We start from the raw sequence: 18,643 nt of genomic DNA on the forward strand, positions 1-18,643 counted from the left end.
GCTGCTGACTCAACAGCAGCGCTCTGTTGCAGGTTGTCTGTCCTGTAGCTGCAAGAATGTGTTGAAACATATCCATGGCATTGGAAGTCAATCACTCTCAGAAGGACTTTGATCAATCCAAAGAGGGTTCTGTTTGTCTGGCCCTTTTTGGCTTGTTTGTCTGGATCATGCCAGCTGCACTTGCTCCAAGTCCTCTTGTCTCTGCTCCTTGCTTACTCACTGCCATGAGCACAAAGAGCACGGTGCTGGAACAGGAGCTGCTCCTGTCCTACTCTGTGTAACTTCCATGTGCTGTACCCAGCTTCACTTCCTCATTGAGGTTTGGTTTGTAGTTCATTGCTCCCCGAAATACACCATGGAAGATGGCATCATGCACTTCAGACGTGTGGAATGAAAGGAGACCTCGAGGCTTTGCTGCTGTTCAGCCTCATCTTGGATAGAAGGTTTTGGGGATGGATCCCTTCTGCACAGAACCAGCTCCTGGCGGTTACTGTTACACCCACCGAGGCTCATCTCTGCCCAGGGACAAACACAACCAACTGGAGCTGGAAACGCTGCCTGGCTCTGCGGGAAGCAGGAAGGCAGCAGCAGAGCAAAGTCCACTGCTGACAGATGAAGGCTGCTGCTCTGCGGGTGTTGCCTGAGCAGGGCTGGGAGGAGATGCTCGGCTCCAGCCTGGTGCGGTCCGGACGGGGATGGTGCGAAGCACCCCAACCGCCCACCCTCGCTCTGAGGGCTGCGGGCCCTTTAAGGGAATGAGGGCGGAAGCGTTGCTGGAGCCTGCTGGGGGCGGGGCCTCTCGCCCCTTCCGCCCCGTCGCTGCTCTCGCGAGATCTGCCGCTTCCGGCCGCAGCGCGGCCTTTCCGTGGATACGCGGCCAAGATGGTGAGCTCGGGGGGGGTAGCGGCGGTTGTCATCGGGCTCCATCCTCCGCGGTGGCGGCCACCCCGGGCCCGGCAGCGCCGCCGCTGCTGCTGCGAGCGGCCCGGCCTCTTTCCTGTGGGGCGGGGGATTGGCCTCTCCTGGGCTCTGCCGGGGCCGTGGCTGCCCCGGCCGCGCTAGGCCTCAGCGGGGCGGGAGCCCGGTTCCCCAGCGCTGTGCCTGACATTGAGGCGCTGGCAGTGGGGGGGTCGGGGCGCCCTGCGGAGCTCGGTGTGTGCGGGGGGTGAGCAGGGGGCTGCGCGGCCCTGACTCCCGCTCCCTGCCGGCTGCAGGCGGAGGTGGAGCAGAAGAAGAAGCGAACCTTCCGTAAATTCACCTACAGAGGGGTGGACCTGGACCAGCTCCTCGACATGTCTTAGTAAGCTCTCTCGGTGAGGGGCTGGCGCGGAGCCTGGCACCCGTGCTCAGGCTGCGGGATTGGCGCGGTTCTGTTGGGAGCGCCCGAGTGGGTGACGCTGCTAGCGCCGCGTCCCCCGCGGAGCTCCCGGGCTCAGCGTGTCCATCCCTTGCAGCGAGCAGCTGATGCAGTTGTACAGTGCCCGCCAGCGCCGGCGCCTCAACCGAGGGCTGCGCCGCAAGCAGCATTCCCTGCTGAAGCGCCTGCGTAAGGCCAAGAAGGAGGCACCACCCATGGAGAAGCCAGAGGTGGTGAAGACCCACTTGAGGGACATGATCATCCTTCCTGAGATGGTGGGCAGCATGGTTGGCGTGTACAATGGCAAGACCTTCAACCAGGTGGAGATTAAGGTGAGGTGTTGCTGCAGGCCCCTTGCGGCTGGGTCACAGTCCAAGCTCAGCATTCCCGGTGTTAAATTTTTCACCCTGTGTACTCCTGCCCTGTGCCAAAGGATGGAGGCTCCTGCATGGGGCAAAACTGGCATGGAAGGATACTGAAAAGTGTCTGCCCTGTGCGGGCTGCTCACAGAAGGGTCTCAAGGCCTCGTAAGGCTTCAGTGCAGCTTTGGAGTAAGGGGGTGAGGTTAAAGCACGCATCTGCTGGTGGGGCAGGGCCATGCGCTGCCTGCTTCCTCCCTTCCCATCGGCGCTGAGTGAAACAGATCCTGGAGGTTTCCTGGGAGTGGAATAACCTGTGGGGTGCTGTGACCTGACACTGCCAGCAGGGTTAAGTGACATTAAATCCAGCCTGAAAGCACACCAGAAAGCCTCTGAATGTTGTGTGGTCCGCTCTTGGGGGAACACAGGGACTCCCTCGTCCCGCTGAACCCCTCTGGCTGCACATCAGGCTGGCAGTGGCTGATGCCCTGCCTGCTGCAGGGAGGGCTTTGGGGCGACTGTGGTGTGTGCCCCAGCCCAGGTCGCTGTCAACACCAATCTCTCTCTTCTCTTCCAGCCCGAAATGATCGGTCACTACCTGGGGGAGTTCTCCATCACATATAAGCCGGTGAAGCACGGGCGCCCGGGCATTGGAGCCACTCATTCCTCCAGGTTCATTCCTCTGAAGTAACAAAGTGGGAGCCTTTTCCATGTGTAAATAAAAGATGTTTCTCCCAAGTATTTATCTCCTGGACTCAGAGTTCCTGGGGCTGTAGGGGAGCAAAACTCCCTCATCTCAGCCATGGTTTGATGTTTTCCCCAAAATTTACCTGGTTTCGGTCAGTGTGTGCAGCAAACACAAGTGGGTTTAGTAGATGAGTTAAATCCCTTGTTCTTTGCTGGGAAGTGATGGATGCCACTTCTGTCTACTTTGTGGCATTTCCATTTATCTGACGTTACTTGTGGCGTTCCAAGTGATGCTCTGGTCACACTGGGAATGCTGGAAGTCCTGCTCCACGCCTGAAGCATGAGCTTGACCATGGAAGTAAAGCAGATTGAGGGGTAGTTGGTTGCCTGTGGCTTTAGAACCAGCCGATCTGCAGGGAAGGTGCCAAGGACACATTGTGGGGCACTGAAATCCTAAGCTACTCTTTTCTCATCTTAAATGTCGGATTCCAAAGGGTTTTGGTGTCTGCTCAGAGCAGGGGGGTGAACTGCTGGTTCCCTGCTCAGGCTGAGGTGGGGGGGAAATGGTTTTCCTTCATGGCTCCAGGGGCGATGTGGATGATCTGATCTGGCCCTGGAGCCACCCCAAGGTGAGGGGGGCTGTGACAGCTGCTGGAGGTGTGGTGGTGGCCCCAGCTCTGAGGAGCCTTTCCAGGGGGTTCTCTGCAGAAGGCGCTGGTGTGAAGGGTCTGCTTTGTCACTGTCCCCACTGCTCCCGGCACGCTTGTCCTCCAGTGTGCCACCCAAGTCAGCACCGACACTGTCGCCCTGCCCTGGCACATCTCGGGTGTCGTGGTGGTGGGTGTTGGGTTGGCACAAGTTGGGCTGGGAAAACCTCTCGGAGCCGCACATGGCTGTGGCCAGAGATAGTGACAAACACACTGATGGTCTCATCCAGCGTTACCAGGATCCAATGGCCAGGCCTTTGCCCCACAAGGGCTCAGTGCTGGTTTGAGGGGTGATCCCATCTGCCCAGGCTGCTCAGGGGTCCGGCGGGGGTCACACTGGGGACTTTGGTTCGTGCCATGCTGGGGTGGTCCCTGCTGCGGGCACTGAGGGGTCTCTTGGGACCCTTTGGTTCTTTTAAACACCCACCAGACCTTTCCTCCTCTCTGGTGATGCTGAGGCCATTTGTCCTTCAGGGAAGATCTCCTGTCACCAGGCTCCAGGTCTCTTTTGTTCAGGTGATGGGGACGAGGCCGTGTTTGGCCCCTCAGCCCAGCTCCCCTGCCCACAGCCAGCCTCAGCCCAGGACACCCCGGGCAGGAGGTGGATGACGGTGTCCTTGGCGTGAGTGGAGCATCCATGTGAGGCCCTGCTGCGAGGCGCAGGTCACGGCCACAGGCAGGGGGGTGCGAAAGGCCCCAGTTGGGTCCGGCGGGGCCCTGCTCCGTGCTTCTACCTGAGGGGATCTGCCGCGGGGGGCTGGTGGCTGCGGGTCCTGCTTGCACCGGGCAGGGGAGGCTGATCCCCAGCGCACGGTGACAGCGCTTGGGGGGGGGCAGATTCAGCCCCAAGGTAGGGGCAAATCCCGCAAACCCCAGCGGTTGGGGGGGGCTGGAGCCCCGCAAGGTCCCGGTTCCCCCCGCACGGTCCCGGCTTCCCCCGCACGGGCACAGCCGCGGCGGCGCGGGGAGGGGGCGGGGGGGGCCCGGCTGCCGCCCTCTAACGGCGGAAAATCCCGACCGGGAGCGGCGGGGGGGGGCGGGGGCGGGATGCGGCTGCTCGGGGCCGCGCCGGAGCCTCGCCCAGCTCCGCATCGCCGCCGCCGCCGCCGGGAATGAGGTAACGGCCGCACCTGCCCCGCACCACCCGCACCCTCCGAGGGTCCCGGCGGCTCCGGCCCCTGCAGCCGCCGGCGAGGGGGGGATCGGGGAGCGCTGCGCGGGGAGATCCCGGGTTGGGGGGGATCGGGGTGCGGGGTGCGCCCGGGGGGGCTCTGATCTGCATCACCCCCTCCATGTGCAGGGTGCCCCCGGCCCTGGCTGCTCCGGTCTCCCGTTGCGGCGGGCGCGGCTCCATCCTGGGCACATCGGGGAGGTCCGGGGGGGGGCTGTCGGCAGCTTTAGCCCCCGCGTCCCGCATCCCCGGCTGCGGGGACAAAGGCTGGACAATGCCGGGGCCCCCGGGCGCGGGGGGCAGCAGAGACCGTCCCCATTTTCATCCCCATCCCCAGCCTGCGGGCAGGGCAAGGGGGGCAGCAGGGTCCGCGTCTGGGGGGGTGCCCGCTGGAGCAGCAGCGACTCGCCCCGGCCCGATGCGGGCTCGGATCCCCGCGGAGCGCCCCCCACCCCCGCGATGCTCCTTGCTTCCCCCATGGCGGGGCCGGGCCAGGAGCTCGGGGCTGAGCCCCGGACCTGAAGCCCCAAACCTGCCCCTCAAAAATCTCGGCCTCTAAAGTAGCACCTAAATCCCACCCAGGGGAGGGGGATCCCGCGGGTCCCAGTGCCGTGCCCCCGGGGAAGGAGGTGTCCCCAGCCAGCCCTGGATGCCGCTGTGAGGTAGGTGCTGCCCTGGGCACGGGCTGGCAACGTCCCTGCCCTCCGGCTCCCGTGCCCATGGGCTGGGGTGTGGGGCTGGCCCCAGGAGTCCCTGCATGGGGACGTCTCCGCTTTGGGGGTGCAGGGACCCAGCACTCGCCCCACATTTGCCCAAAGGCTGTGAAGTGCGTGTGCATGCGTGTGCATGTAGCAGACGTGTGCGTGCGCATGTGTGTGGGAGCAGCCGCTGTGTGCGGGTGTGGGTGCTGCAGGGGGTCGGATGCTGCATGTGGGGAGGGAGCAGGTCCCATGTGCCAGCATCCCTGTGTGTGCCCCAGCGTGTGCATGTGCTGCCCGGGAGCCGTGCATGGGGCTGTCTGTGCAGGGCTGGCCTGGGGCTCCCTGGGGGCAGTTTGCTGTGGTCGGGCGTCCCCGGGGCCGCCGCATGTGGCCGGGTCGATCAGCGGGAGCTGGTGACAACACAAGTGTTTGTTTAACGTCCCTGGGGGGGCTCTGGGAGCCGCAGCCGGATGGGGGCTCAGATGTGGCTTCTGTCGGAGGCGGCTGCGCTCAGCTGATGCTGCACTGCTGGGGCCGTCCCTGTCCCCATCCCCAGTCCTGCTGCTGGGCTGGTACGGAGAGCACGGGGTACAGGGGGTGGGGGGCTCCCCCAGCCCTGCCCTGGGGCAGCGCGCTGCAGGAGGCTGCTGCAGTGGGTTGGACAGTGCAGGGGAGGCCAGGGCAGCACAGGGGGTGGAGGCAGCTGTGGGCAGCTCGGTGCAGTGGGCAGCGCATTGTGCCGGGTACCGCAGATGCTGCCTTGCACCCACTGGTCTGCTGCAGCATCCGCCCTGCAGGGACCTTGCCGGATGAATCCCGGCCCTGCTGGTGGCCTTGGCCGGTCCAGGGGTGCCTTGAGCAGAGAGGGGCACTGCTGGGTGTTGGAGGAGCTGGGTCCCAGTGTCCTGAGCAGTCACATCTCCCCGTGGTGCGCCCATGGCCCCGCACCACCGAGCCCCCGGCAGCCTGTGCGGATGCGCTGGGTCCTATGGCACAGGGACGGTCACGGTGCCTGAGCTTGTGCTGCGGGAGCAGCGCGGCAGCCCCGGCCCCTGCCCTCCCCGCTGTGCCTAAGGCGCTTCGCAAATGCCGGTGCCGCGCCAGCCCCTCCCCGCAGGCTGCAGATCCCGGCGTGGCTGCGGCTGAGGCGGATCCGGGCCCAGGGCTCAGACGCTGCTCATCCCCCCCACCAGACCCCCGGGCAAGGCAGGGAAGGGGCAGGAGCTGGGGCAAGGCCGGTGGTGGGGGTGCCCCATCCCTGCAGCAGCACTGGCAGCACCCCCCGGAGCTGGGGGGACCTCACAGACCGGCCACCGCCCCACTGAGGGTCTGCAGTGGCCCCCAGGCTCCTCCAGCAGCATCCCATCCCCTGCAAACAAAGCTGTCACCACAGAGCTGAGAGGTTTGTGGTGCCGGGGGGGAGGAGAGGGGGGACCTGTTCCCCTGCATCATCCCAATGCTGTGTCCTCAGTGCTGACCCCCCCCGCCCTATATCTGGTGGGTGCTCTGGAAGGGCCATGGACCCTCCTGTTCTGCCCTATCACTGTCGCCATAGCAATGGGAGGCTCTGCTCAGCCTGCATCCCGCATCCCTAATCCTGCATCCCTGCATCATCCTGCATCCCTCACCCATCCTCCCGCAGCAGGTATCCTCCTTCCTGCATCCCTCATTGTTCATCCTCCATCCCTGATCTGCAGCCTGTGTCTTGATTGCCTTGATCCCACATCCCTCATCCCATCCCCCCCTGTCCTTCTGCCACCTCCCACAGCCTTGTTCCCCCAACCCTTCCCTCTACACCCAACCCCCCCGGGGGTTGTTTCATTCGGGGGGGGGGGCAGCGATTTGGGGAGGGGAATCTGCCCCGTGGGGTCTTTGTTTACCTCAGGAAGCGTGGCTGGCCCTGGCGCAGCGTGGTCAGAGCCAGGCAGCGGGGAGGGGGGGTACACCCAATCTGGAGCAGGATGGAGGCCCCCATGTGGTGTGGGGCGCAGGGATGAGGAGCAGTGTGGGGCGGGGGCCGGGATGGCTCCTGCGGTGGGAAGGACACAGGTGGGGGCTTGGGATGGTGCTGATCCCACCTCTGCCTGGTGCTGGAGCCCCCGCAAAGGGATCCCAGGGCATCCGCGGCAGACACCAGCGGTCCCAGGGATCGATCTGTGCCGCTGCCTCGGGCAGCTGCGGGGTGGGGGGGACGGACGGGGGAAGGGCCCGATCCTGCCCCAGCGGTGGGGGGGCGACACGGGGAGAGATGAGCTGGGTGTGCAATGCGGGACCCGCTGTGCATCCCCCCACCTTCCCGCACCGCTTGCACACACACACCCGTGTGGCACGGACGAAGGCAGCTCGGGGCTGTCGAGCCGGACCCGCCGGTGTGGTGATGAGGGGTCCCCATCCCTGAGCCCACCATGCCCCTTGTGTGTTCCCCCCGTCCGGTGCGGGGGACAGCCGTGGGCACTGCGCAAGGAGGAGGTTTGGGGGGGAGCCGGGGTTGGCTGCAGTGGGACAAGGGGGGGGGGCATGGTGGGGGCAGAGAGGGCTGGGGGTGCTGCGGAGGGGCCGGGGCTGGTTCCGCTGCGGGAGGGCGCGGAGCGGGAGATGGTTCAGGAAAGACAAAAGCGAGACAAAGGGGGACGGGAGCGGGGAGCTGCGGAGCTGGAAATCGGGCAGGGACTGGCAGGGGGCTGCCTGCGGGCGGAGTGAGGGGCTGGGCACCCCCCACACCCCCCCCGTGCTGGGGCTGTCCCTTTGGGAGGCTTGGGCCGGGGGGGGCCGCACCAGCTCTTGCCAGGGCAGCTTTGTGCGAGCGGCAGGGCTCCCCTCTCGGGGTCTGTGAGGTGCCGGGGGGTGCTGCCATGTTGTCCCCCCCGCAGGAGCTGGAGGCGCTGAAGATGTCCGGCTCCATCGCCTCGTACGACCAATTGGTGCGGCAAGTGGAGGCGCTGAAGAAGGAGAACAGCCACCTCCGGCGGGAGCTGGAGGACAACTCCAACCACCTCTCCAAGCTGGAGAATGAGACCTCGGACATGAAGGTGAGGGCAAGCCCAGGGAGGGCAGACACGGACCCCGTGCAGGGAAGGACACACGGAACGGGGGGATGCTCCCTCCACGGTACCCACCTCCCTAATGGCTCTGTCCCTGTTTCAGGAGGTCCTGAAGCACCTCCAGGGCAAGCTGGAGCAGGAGGCGCGGGTCATGGTGTCCTCGGGACAAACGGAGGTCCTGGACCAGCTGAAAGGTGCGTGCCCAGGCTGGGGTGGGGGTGTCTCAGCCAGGCCCCCCCTTACGCTGCTGCCCCTGTCCCCAGCCCTGCAGATGGACATCACCAGCCTCTACAACCTCAAGTTCCCTCCGGAGGTGTCTGGAAGCGGGCGCAGCGCCGAGGACAACCCATTGCCACCCGCACCGCAGCGGGACAGCAGCGGGGACCTGGGCAGAGCCACCTTCCGGATGCTGGAGGAGCTTGACCGGGAGAGGTGAGGGCCGGGATGGGAGGAGATGCAGGGGGCCGGGATGGGGCTGAGGGCTGACAGGGCTCCCCCCTCCCTTCCTCAGGTGCTTCCTGCTGGGTGAGATTGAGAAGGAGGAGAAGGAGAAGGTTTGGTACTACACCCAGCTGCAGAGCCTGGCCACGCGCCTGGAGGAGCTGCCCCATGTGGAGACGGTGAGCAGGGGGTCCCGGCACCCCGGAGGCACAGGCAGGACCCTGCATCCCCCTCACGCCATCCCCTATCTTTGCCCACCCCCCAGTTCTCCATGCAGATGGATCTCATCCGGCAGCAGCTGGAGTTCGAGGCCCAGCACATCCGGTCGCTGATGGAGGAGCGCTTTGGGACGGCAGACGAGATGGTGCAGCGGGCACAGGTCAGGGTGGGCAGGATCTGTCCCCCCTCCTCCTCCTCACACCTCCTGTGCTGTGCCTGGGGCGCTCCAGCTGCCCCATCCCAACAGCCTCAGAGCCCTGGGCACCCTCACGCTCAGCATCAAGGTCTGTGCAACCTCGCACCCAGCTCTTTGCATCCGCACCCAGCTCTTTGCATCCACACCCAGCTCCTTGCAGCCTTGCACCAGCTCCGTGCACACTGACACAAGCTCCGTGCACCCCAGCACCCACCCTTGTGCACCCATTGCACCCTCATGCCTGGCTGTGGGGGGGTCCCAGCCCTCGCTGACCCCCGCTCTTCCTCCAGATCCGGGCATCGCGGCTGGAACAGATAGACAAAGAGCTCATGGAGGCACAGGACAAGGTGCAGCAGCCGGAGCCGCAGGTAATGGGACGGGGCTGAGCCCAGCCGGGGTCTGTCCCAGTGCCCATGGGATGCTGGAGCCGGGGCCGGGCTCCGCGTTCAACTCCATTATCCCAACCGTCCCCGCCGGCGCCAGGGCTTTGTGTGGCTGCCGGCACCGTGGGACGGGCAGTTGCCATGGAGACGAGAAGTAGGCCATGGCGCAGCGGGCGGCGCGGAGGCTCCCGCAGCATCTGCCGGATGGTGCCCACCATCGCCACAGCCACCATTGCTTGCTCCTCCGTGATCCCACAGCCACTCTGTTACCCTCAGCCCCTCCACCACCCCATGGCCCCCCCATGACCCCCAGCCCCTCCATCACCCCCAGCCCCTCCATCACCCCATGGCCCCTCCATCACCCCCAGCCCCTCCATCACCCCCACCCCCTCCATCACCCCATGGCCCCTCCATCTCCCATGGCCCCCCATCACCCGCAGCCCTGCACACCCCAGCTAGTCCCACTTCTCTTGCAGCCCTTCCATTGCCATGCAAGCAGCTCTGTGGGCTTGTCCCCAGCAGCCCTCACTGCCCCCCCCACTCGCTTCACCCACACTTTTCCTTTTGTGAGCCTGCTGCTGTGGCAGCCCCCTCCCAGTCAGCCCCGATTCCAGCTTAAAATACAGCCTTGGCACTGATGAAAGCAGCTGGGAAACGCTGCTATTTAATGGCACCCGTGGGTTGCTGAAAAGCGAGGAGAGGCTGGGCACGGGGAGCAAGGGCACCGCATTGCAACCCACCCCCATCCGCCCCCTTCTCTGCAGCTCTGTGGGAAGGTGCCGGGCATGGAGGGCGATGGCAGCCTGGACCCCCCAACCCACCCCGAGGAGGGGGGCAACAGCAAGGTGAGGGGCACCAGCACCAGAGCCTGGCTGGGGTGGGCTGGAGGGAGGGGGCAGCCATGTGTAACCCTGACCTCCCCCGCAGGTGGAGGTGGTGTTCTGGCTCCTGTCCATGCTGGCCACGCGGGACAAGGACGACATGTCCCGCACGCTGCTGGCCATGTCCAGCTCGCAGGAGAGCTGCCTGGCCATGCGCAAGTCGGGCTGCCTGCCCCTGCTCATCCAGATCCTGCACGACTCAGACGGCGAGCCGGGCCCCCCCGAGAGCCCCACCGGCACCAAGGATGCCCGCATGCGTGCCAATGCCGCCCTCCACAACATCGTCTTCTCCCAGCCTGACGAAGGCCAGGCCAAGAAGGAGATGCGGGTGCTGCATGTGCTGGAGCAGATCCGCTCCTACTCAGAGACCTGCTGGGACTGGCTGCAGATGCAGAGCAGGGATGGGGGCAGAGGCCTTGAGAATGGCACAGGTATGGGGCAAGGAGCGGTGCCAGCGTGTGCATGGGCACACAAGCATGGTGGTGCACGTGGCTGTGAGCATCTGAGTGTGACGGAGGTGGCAGTGATGGGAGGAGACCCCCAAGGCTGACCCCCCTTTTTCTCCCTGCAGCACCAGTGCCCATCGAGCCCCAGATCTGCCAGGCCACCTGCGCCATCATGAAGCTCTCCTTTGACGAGGAGTACCGGCGGGCCATGAATGAGCTGGGTGAGATGGGGTGGGCGCTGGGAGCAGGCTCCATCCCTTTTGCACCCTCCTCCCTGGTGCCTTGAGTCACCCCCATCTTGTCCTGCAGGAGGGCTGCAGGCGGTGGCTGAGCTGCTGCAAGTGGACTATGAGATGCACAAGATGACAAACGACCCCCTCAACCTGGCGCTGCGGCGCTACGCGGGGATGGCCCTCACCAACCTCACCTTTGGCGACGTGGTCAACAAGGTTGGGGGGTCTGGGAGAGTGGGGGTTTGCAGGGCTGGGGGAGCCACAGCATCACCTCTGCACCCTCATCCTCCCTGCAGGCAACGCTGTGCTCCCGTCGGGGCTGCATGGAAGCCATCGTGGCTCAGCTGGGCTCTGACAGCGAGGAGCTGCATCAGGTGAGTGCTGGCTTTCTGTGCGCTCACAGCCCAGAAATGAACCTTGTGCTGGGCTGCATTGAAAGGAGCATGAGCGACAGGTTAAAGAAGGGGATCCTGCCCCTCTGCTCTGCTCTCGTGAGACCCCCCTGCAGCACTGTGTGCAGTGCTGGTGTCCTCAACATAAGGACATGGAGCTGCTGGAGCAAGTCCAGAGGAGGCCACGAGGATGCTCAGGGGCTGGAGCATCTCTTGTATGGAGCCAGGCTGAGAACATTGGGGCTGTTCAGCCTGGAGAAGAGAAGCTGCGTGGAGACCTCAGAGCAGCTTCCAGTGTCTGAAGGGGCCTACAAGAATGCTGGAGAGGGGCTCTTCATCAGGGACTGTAGTGATAGGACAAGGGGTGATGGGTTCAAACTGAAACAGGGGAAGCTCAGGTTAGCTCTTAAGCAGAAGTTCTTTACTGTGAGGGTGCTGAGGTGCTGGCACAGGGTGCCCAGAGAAGTGGTGAATGCTCCATCCCTGGCAGTGTTCAAGGCCAGGTTGGACAGAGCCTTGGGTGACAAGGTCTAGTGTGAGGCATCCCTGCCCATGGCAGGGGGTTGGACCTGGACGATCTTAAGGTCCTTTCCAACCCAAACCATTCTATGGTTCTATGGCAGTGTGGGGGCTCCCCTGGGTGGTGGGACAGGCAGGGGCACTCCCTTTGCCCACCTCCCTCGCTCTGCCCTCCCAGGTGGTCTCCAGCATCCTGAGGAACCTCTCCTGGCGGGCTGACATCAACAGCAAGAAGGTGCTGCGGGAGGTGGGCAGCGTGACCGGGCTGATGCGGTGTGCACTGCACGCGGGCAAGGTGAGCACCGGAGCGGGCAGGAGCGGGCACCGGGGTGGCCGGACTTGGGGCTGATGGATCCCTCTCCCCTCCTGCATCAGGAGTCTACTCTGAAGAGCGTCCTGAGCGCGCTGTGGAACCTGTCGGCACACAGCACAGAGAACAAAGCTGCCATCTGCGGGGTGGAGGGGGCCCTGGGCTTCCTGGTGAGCACCCTCACGTACAAGTGCCAGAGCAATTCGCTGGCCATTATCGAGAGCGGCGGCGGCATCCTCAGGAACGTCTCCAGCCTCATCGCCACGCGGGAGGACTACAGGTGAGGGTCACCGCAGGCTGGGCTGGTGGCAGAGGGGGGGTGTCGGGGACCTGATGTCCTGATGGCCGGGAGTCCCCCTGTCTCGCAGGCAAGTGCTCCGGGACCACAACTGCCTGCAGACGCTGCTGCAGCACCTGCGCTCGCACAGCCTCACCATCGTCAGCAACGCCTGTGGCACGCTCTGGAACCTGTCTGCTCGCAGCCCCCGCGACCAGGAGCTGCTCTGGGACCTGGGGGCAGTCAGCATGCTGCGCAACCTCATCCACTCCAAGCACAAGATGATCGCCATGGGCAGTGCAGCCGCTCTGCGCAACCTCCTCACCAACCGGCCCCCCAAATACAAGGACACGGCTGTGGTGTCGCCGGGCTCCTGCATGCCCTCGCTCTACATGCGCAAGCAGAAGGCACTGGAGGCTGAGCTGGATGCCAAACACTTGGCTGAGACCTTTGACACCATGGAGAAGCAGAGCCTGAAAAGCCAGAGTGTGAAGAAGCCGGCGCGGCACGTGGAGAGCTTGGTGAAGGACTACGCGTCCGACTCCGGCTGCTTCGACGATGACGAGGTGCCCAACATCTCCACTGGTGTGGAGAGTGCCAGCGCTTCAGTCCTTTCCATGTTCCTCAATTCCTCCTTCCTGCAGGGGCAGGCGCTGCCCCGGACGCTGGCACAGAGGCGATGCCCGGAGCTGGAGAAGGACAGCAGCAGCAAACCAGCCGAGCCCAAGAAGCTGCCGCTGCCGGAGGACGATGTCTCGCTGGCTGCTGAGAAGTTGGCCAACAAGATCTCCAGCACGGTGGCCAAGATCGACAAGCTGGTGGAGGACATCTCTACCATGCACACGTCCTCAGACGACAGCTTCAGCCTCAGCTCGGAGGACCACTGCCTGGAATGGCAGTATGGCCCCGAGGAGGTGCACGAGGCGCGTGCCCAGTCCTGCTCACCGTGCCGCCTCTTGGATGCCGGCGGCTTCACCAAGCGGGAGAGCCTGAGCCGGGCGCACACGCTGCTGCGGCTGAAGACTGCCTACACCAGCCTGTCCAACGACAGCCTCAACAGTGGCAGCACCAGCGATGGCTACTGCACCAAGGAGCACATGAAGCCTTGCACCAGGGCCTCCTTCCTCGACTACCGGGAGGAGCTGCAGCGGTACCAGAAGCGGCCAAGCCGGCTTGACCTCAAGAGCATCCTGAGCAGCAAGCCGGAGCGGGTTGAACCCCCCACGCTCAAGGGCAGAGACCCGGCTGAGCCAGACAAGCCAGAGCAGCGAGACCTTCCTGAACGGGCCAAGAAGATGGTGACTTTCCCCAGCCCAAAGGCACTGGAGAAAGAGGCTGAGTGGAAGAAGGAGGCAGGCAGCAAGCTATCCCCTGACTCCCAGGTCCGCACCATCAAACTCTCCCCATCCTACCAGCACATCCCCCTGCTTGAGAGCCTGGCGAAGAGTGGCATGGCCACTGGCACCGGCCACCACTCCTCTCTCCTGGGCAGAAAGCAAGCCTGGCTTCCCCCCATGCTGCTGCAGACAGCCGAGACCTTGAGCAAGATTCCGGAGAAGCTGCCTGCCCACCCGCCGGCCACAGTGGAGCAGGAATCAGTGCAGAAGTACTCAGTGGAGGACACCCCGATCTGCTTCTCAAGGTGCAGCTCCCTTTCCTCCCTCTCCTCGGCAGATAATGTGCTTGATGGGCAAAGCCACAGTGAGAATGAATTGGACAGTGACTCCTCCCTGGAGATCCTGGAGATGGAGGAAGAGGATGCAGAAGGAGAGGATGGGGGGCAGGAGAAGGAGAAGGCAGTAGATACGGGTCTAGCCATGCCGGTGGGAATTTCCCAGCCCATCAGCATCCCCTTCCCAAAGAGTGACAGGGTCTTCCTGCGCGAGTCATCCCCATCGCACCAGGAGGACCTCACGCCCTCGAGCTCCTCAGAGAACTACATCCAGGAGACACCCCTGGTGATGAGCCGCTGCAGCTCCGTCAGCTCCCTGGGCAGCTTCGAGAGCCCCTCCATCGCCAGCTCCATCCAGAGCGACCCTTGCAGTGAGATGATCAGCGGCACCATCAGCCCCAGCGAGCTGCCCGACAGCCCCGGGCAGACCATGCCACCCAGCCGCAGCAAGACCCCCCTCTTCGAGCTGGGCTGCCAGCCGGAGAAGGAGACCAGCCAGTTCAACATCCAGTGGGAAAACAACGTCAAGAAGTTCATGGAGATCACTGATTTCAAGGAACGCTTCCAGCTGCCCCAGGACCTGGACTCCATGGTCTATTTCACAGTGGAGAAGCCCAATGAGAACTTCTCCTGCGCCTCCAGCCTAAGCGCGCTGCCCCTGCACGAGCACTATGTGCAGAAGGATGTGGAGCTCAAGCTGATGCCCACCTTCCCGGAGAAGAACAGCCTGAATTTTGTGGCTCATGAGAAGAGGGAGGAGCGGCGGGAGGAGCGGTACCTGGACAGCTGGCGACGAGCTGACCGAGCTGAGCCCCCCGACGACGACGACATCGAGATCCTGAAGGAGTGCATCAGCTCCGCCATGCCCTCCCGCTTCCGCAAAGTGAAGACCTCCCTGCTGTCCGGCCAGGTCCTGCACCCCCAGACAAAGAAGCCGGTGCACGTCCCTGTCTACATGCTGGTGCCAGCCCACACGCACCCTGGCATCCCCAAGCACCTGCGTGCCACTCCCCGCGACCTCTTCAAGGACGATGACTCCTTCACTGACTCGGCTGATGGGACCCCTGTCAACTTCTCCAGTGCTGCCTCGCTGAGCGATGAGACCCTGCGCTACCCGGCCACCGAGGAGGCTGAGCCCCCCCGTGGCCCAGGCACAGGGCACCCGGTTCTGCCCGATGGGCACCGCGAGGCTGGCACCATCCCAGCCAGGAGAGCCGCCTCTGGCAGCTCGGCGCCCACCCGGCTGAGCTCAGCCCGCAAAGGGAAAGCAGGGTCAAGCTGCGGCCAAGGTGCGGACGGGAAGTGGGGCCAGCCCCCTGCAAAGGGTGGACCCAACCTGGACCTGGAGGTGGGGAGGACCAATGGTCCCCCTGGGAGGAAGGATGCTCCCCAGGAGGACGGGATGGCCTTCCAGTCACTGTGCCACACCACACCAACCGAAGAAGCTGTCTACTGCTTCTATGAGCAGGACTCGGACGAGCCGCCCGAGGCAGGCAAGGGGGTGTCCAGCAGCAGAGCCCAATCCAGCCAAGCACCCAGGAAGGAGAACTGGGGCAGCTCTGGCCCCCGGAGGGAGCCTGAGCCTCGTCCCAGTCCCCGGCCAGTGAAGATGAAACCACAGAACAACCTCATTGCTGATGAGACACCACCGTGCTATTCCCTCAGCTCCTCCATGAGCTCACTGAGTGATGCCAACCTCTCCGACAGTGAGGAGCGGGGCCAGCCCTGTGGCAAAGCCCCTTGGTTGCGGTCAGCTGCAGCAGCAGGGCAGGCTCAGGGGGGCTCCCCCAGCTCCCCCAGCCTCAACTCAGAGGATGATTTGCTGCAGAAGTGCATCGGCTCAGCCATGCCCAAGCACCGGCGGCCCTCAGCTCGCCGCAGGATGGCAGAGCGCAAGCAAAAGCCAGTGGGTGCCAGTGGGAGGGAGCGGAAAGCAGAGGGGAGGCATTGCCCCACCGAGGATGCCAGCTCCGACCGGGGCTCAGACCTGGACAGTGTGGAGTGGCAAGCCATCCAGGAGGGTGCCAACTCCATAGTCACCTGGCTGCACCAGGCTGCTGCTTCCCTGTCGCGGGAGCCTTCCTCTGAGTCTGACTCCATCCTCTCCTTCATGTCGGGGCTCTCGGTTGGGTCCACCCTGCAGCTCTCCTTGGGCAGGCAGGAGAAGAAGCGGGCTGGCAGCGTGGCCAGCCGGGATGCAGCGAGGAGGGAACACAGCAAGAGCCGCCCAGAGAGAAAGGATGTGCCCGGTGCCCGTTCTGCCGGACGTGGAAGTGCCAGGGCAGAGCGGAGCCCAGCTCCCACCAAGCCGGTACCGAACCTGCCCGTGGTCTTCCGTGGCAGGACCGTCATCTACATGCCCAGCCTGGCCAAGGACACCGCCAGCCCGAGGGCCACACCAAAGAAAAGCCCTGCAGCGAAGCCCGAGGCACCGCCAGCCAAGAACCTCTCCCTGAGCCAGCAGCGCTCTCGGAGCCTGCACCGGCTGGGTAAGCCCCCCGAAACCGGGGACCTGGCGCTGCCCAAGAGGAGCACAACGCCACCCGCCCGCATTGGCAAGGGCCCCCCTTCCTCGGGCTCCTCTCGCACCTCCACCCCGTCCCAGCATGCCCCCAAGAAGCTGCCGTCTCCCTCCCAGCACACCAAGCAGGGTCCTGCAGCCACGGGCAAGGTGGGCAGCTCCTCCTCCCCACCCGGCCCGCCGGCTAAAGCCCCGGCGCCCAGGCCCTCGGCTCCCAAGCCGTCCAAAACACAGAAGTCACCCGTCCGCATCCCCTTCATGCAGAAGCCCAGCAGGAAGGTGCTGCCGGGCCGCGGGGCCATGCCGGTGCTGGAGGAGCAGGCTGACGGTGGAAAGGCGCGGGGCAGCAGACCGGCGGGGCCGGCGGGGGGCCGGCTCAACCTGGTGCGGATGTCGTCCACCCGTTCCAGCGGCAGCGACTCAGACCGCTCCGGCTTCCTGCGCCAGCTCACCTTCATCAAGGAATCCTCCAGCCTGCTGCTGCGGCACCGCGCCGAGCTCTCTCCGGCGCAGCCCCGCGGTGCCTCCCCGCAGCGCAGCCGGGACACGCTCCCGGCCGTCTTCCTCTGCTCCTCCCGCTGTGACGAGCTCAAGGCAGCCAAGCCGGCGGCCTCCAGCCCGCGGTCCCCTGTCCCCAGAGCCCAGCTCGGCAGCAAAGTCTCCACCGGGGTAAAGCCACCGCGGAGGACCAGCTCCGAGAGCCCATCCCGGCTGCCGGTGAAAACCAGCATCCCTGCGCCCGAGCCCTTCAAGAGGTACTCGTCCTCGCCCAACATCAGCGTGGCGCGGAGGACGGGCAGCCCTTCCTCCGTCCTCTCCGCCCGCTCCGAGGCTTCAGCGCGGCAGCGGCGGCAGCCTGAGGCAGCCCCCGGTGAGCAGCCCGCGAAGCCGCCGGTGGTGGTGATGAAGGGCACGTGGCGGAGAATTCGGGATGAGGACATCCCGCACATTCTCAAGAGCACGCTGCCCTCCTCGGCCCTGCCATTGGCGAGTGCTGGAGAGGAGGGGTGCCCCAGCAGCCCCAGCCCCAGGAAGACCAGTGATGCCGTGGTGCAAACTGAGGACTTCTCCACCACCAAAACCAACTCCAGCACCTCTCCCACCCTGGAGACCCGTGAGGGGGCCCCGCACACCCGTGCCACCTGTGATGGCAAAGCTCTGGTCCCAGCCAAGGCCATGCTGCCCATCTCCTTCAGCCACGAGGCACCCGCAGGTACCTTCCCCACCAGCCGACACGGCTCCCCAAGCAAAGCTGCCCGTGTCACCCCCTTCAACTACGTCCCCAGCCCCATGGCAGTGACAGCAGTGGCTGACAAGGGGGTGGAGAAAATCCAGGCTTGAGCAGCCCCGGCGAGGGTCCCATGACACCCTGTGCCATGGGAGCCAGCCAGAACTGTGCTGGGGTGGGGATACAGCAGTGTGGGATGCTTGGGAACCAGAAGCCACCCCAATCTGCTGCCCGCCCCAGCTGGGGTCTTGCTGTACCAGAGCATCGCAGTTCTCGGTGCTGAGGACCAAGCAGAGCCAGGGGGACCTGCTGGGTGCTGGAATGGGGCTGATGCCTCAACCCAGGGTGAGTCTCAGTGGCCACCTCCTCCCACTGTTGGACACCCTGGAACAAGCTGAGGGAGAAGCCGTGCCCTCATCCTGCTAACCTGCCTTGGGCAGAGGCTGACCCAGGACCTGAGCCCACACACCAGGAGGGTGGCACACCATGCTGCTGCTTGTATTGCCACCACCACCCTGCTCTGCCAGCAATCAGCTCATTTATTACCCAGTGGGGAGGGAACACGTGGCTGGATCAATGCAGGGAGAGGCTTCACAGGGGAAGAGCTCATGGCTGTGGGGAGATGGGGGCCAAAGCCCCCCAGTTTGTGCTCCTGGAGGGTCCTAAATAAGAGCCATGGCTGATTGGTAATGGGTAACCTGCAGCCATGGTGCTTGCACTTGTTCACAGCAGTGCTGGATGGAAGAGGCACAGGAGGAGCCAGGAAGGGGCTTACTGGTGGATAACGCGGTCTTGATGGGCTCGTCCCTGGAGGCTGCTTGCAGGGTTGCTTGTAGGCTGGGAGCTGCCCTGGAAGGGGAAGTGGTGCTGAACTGGTGCCAGGGTGCCCAACCCCTAGGGAA

At 64.6% G+C, this 18,643-nt stretch overlaps 2 protein-coding genes across 2 annotated transcripts; both read left to right on the forward strand.

The window, feature by feature from the left end:
• The first annotated feature begins 808 nt into the window (after positions 1-808).
• On the forward strand, positions 809-2,457 carry RPS15 (ribosomal protein S15). The gene is made up of 4 exons (XM_080633807.1): positions 809-885; positions 1,215-1,300; positions 1,455-1,689; positions 2,294-2,457. The coding sequence occupies exons 1-4, from the start codon at positions 883-885 to the stop codon at positions 2,405-2,407; spliced, it is 438 nt and encodes a 145-aa protein (XP_080489933.1). The 5' UTR covers positions 809-882; the 3' UTR covers positions 2,408-2,457.
• Positions 2,458-7,861: 5,404 nt separating this feature from the next.
• APC2 (APC regulator of WNT signaling pathway 2) lies at positions 7,862-17,854 on the forward strand (the record flags this gene model as incomplete). Its single annotated transcript, XM_080634130.1, has 14 exons — positions 7,862-8,011; positions 8,127-8,217; positions 8,287-8,455; positions 8,535-8,643; positions 8,730-8,843; positions 9,170-9,247; positions 10,027-10,107; positions 10,190-10,574; positions 10,715-10,810; positions 10,899-11,038; positions 11,119-11,196; positions 11,912-12,028; positions 12,109-12,323; positions 12,412-17,854. Exons 1-14 carry the CDS (start codon positions 7,871-7,873, stop codon positions 17,852-17,854), a joined length of 7,257 nt encoding a protein of 2,418 aa, XP_080490256.1. The 5' UTR covers positions 7,862-7,870.
• Positions 17,855-18,643: the final 789 nt, after the last annotated feature.

The sequence above is a fragment of the Psittacula echo genome (assembly GCF_963264785.1).
Source record: "Psittacula echo genome assembly, chromosome: 24".
Lineage (NCBI taxonomy): Eukaryota > Metazoa > Chordata > Aves > Psittaciformes > Psittacidae > Psittacula > Psittacula echo.

Excerpts from the sequence above, each read along its gene's own strand:
- RPS15 (XM_080633807.1), top strand. Across the intron at positions 1,301-1,454 it reads CAGCTCCTCGACATGTCTTA|CGAGCAGCTGATGCAGTTGT; the intron begins GTAAGCTCTCTC and ends CATCCCTTGCAG. Across the intron at positions 1,690-2,293 it reads TCAACCAGGTGGAGATTAAG|CCCGAAATGATCGGTCACTA; the intron begins GTGAGGTGTTGC and ends CTTCTCTTCCAG.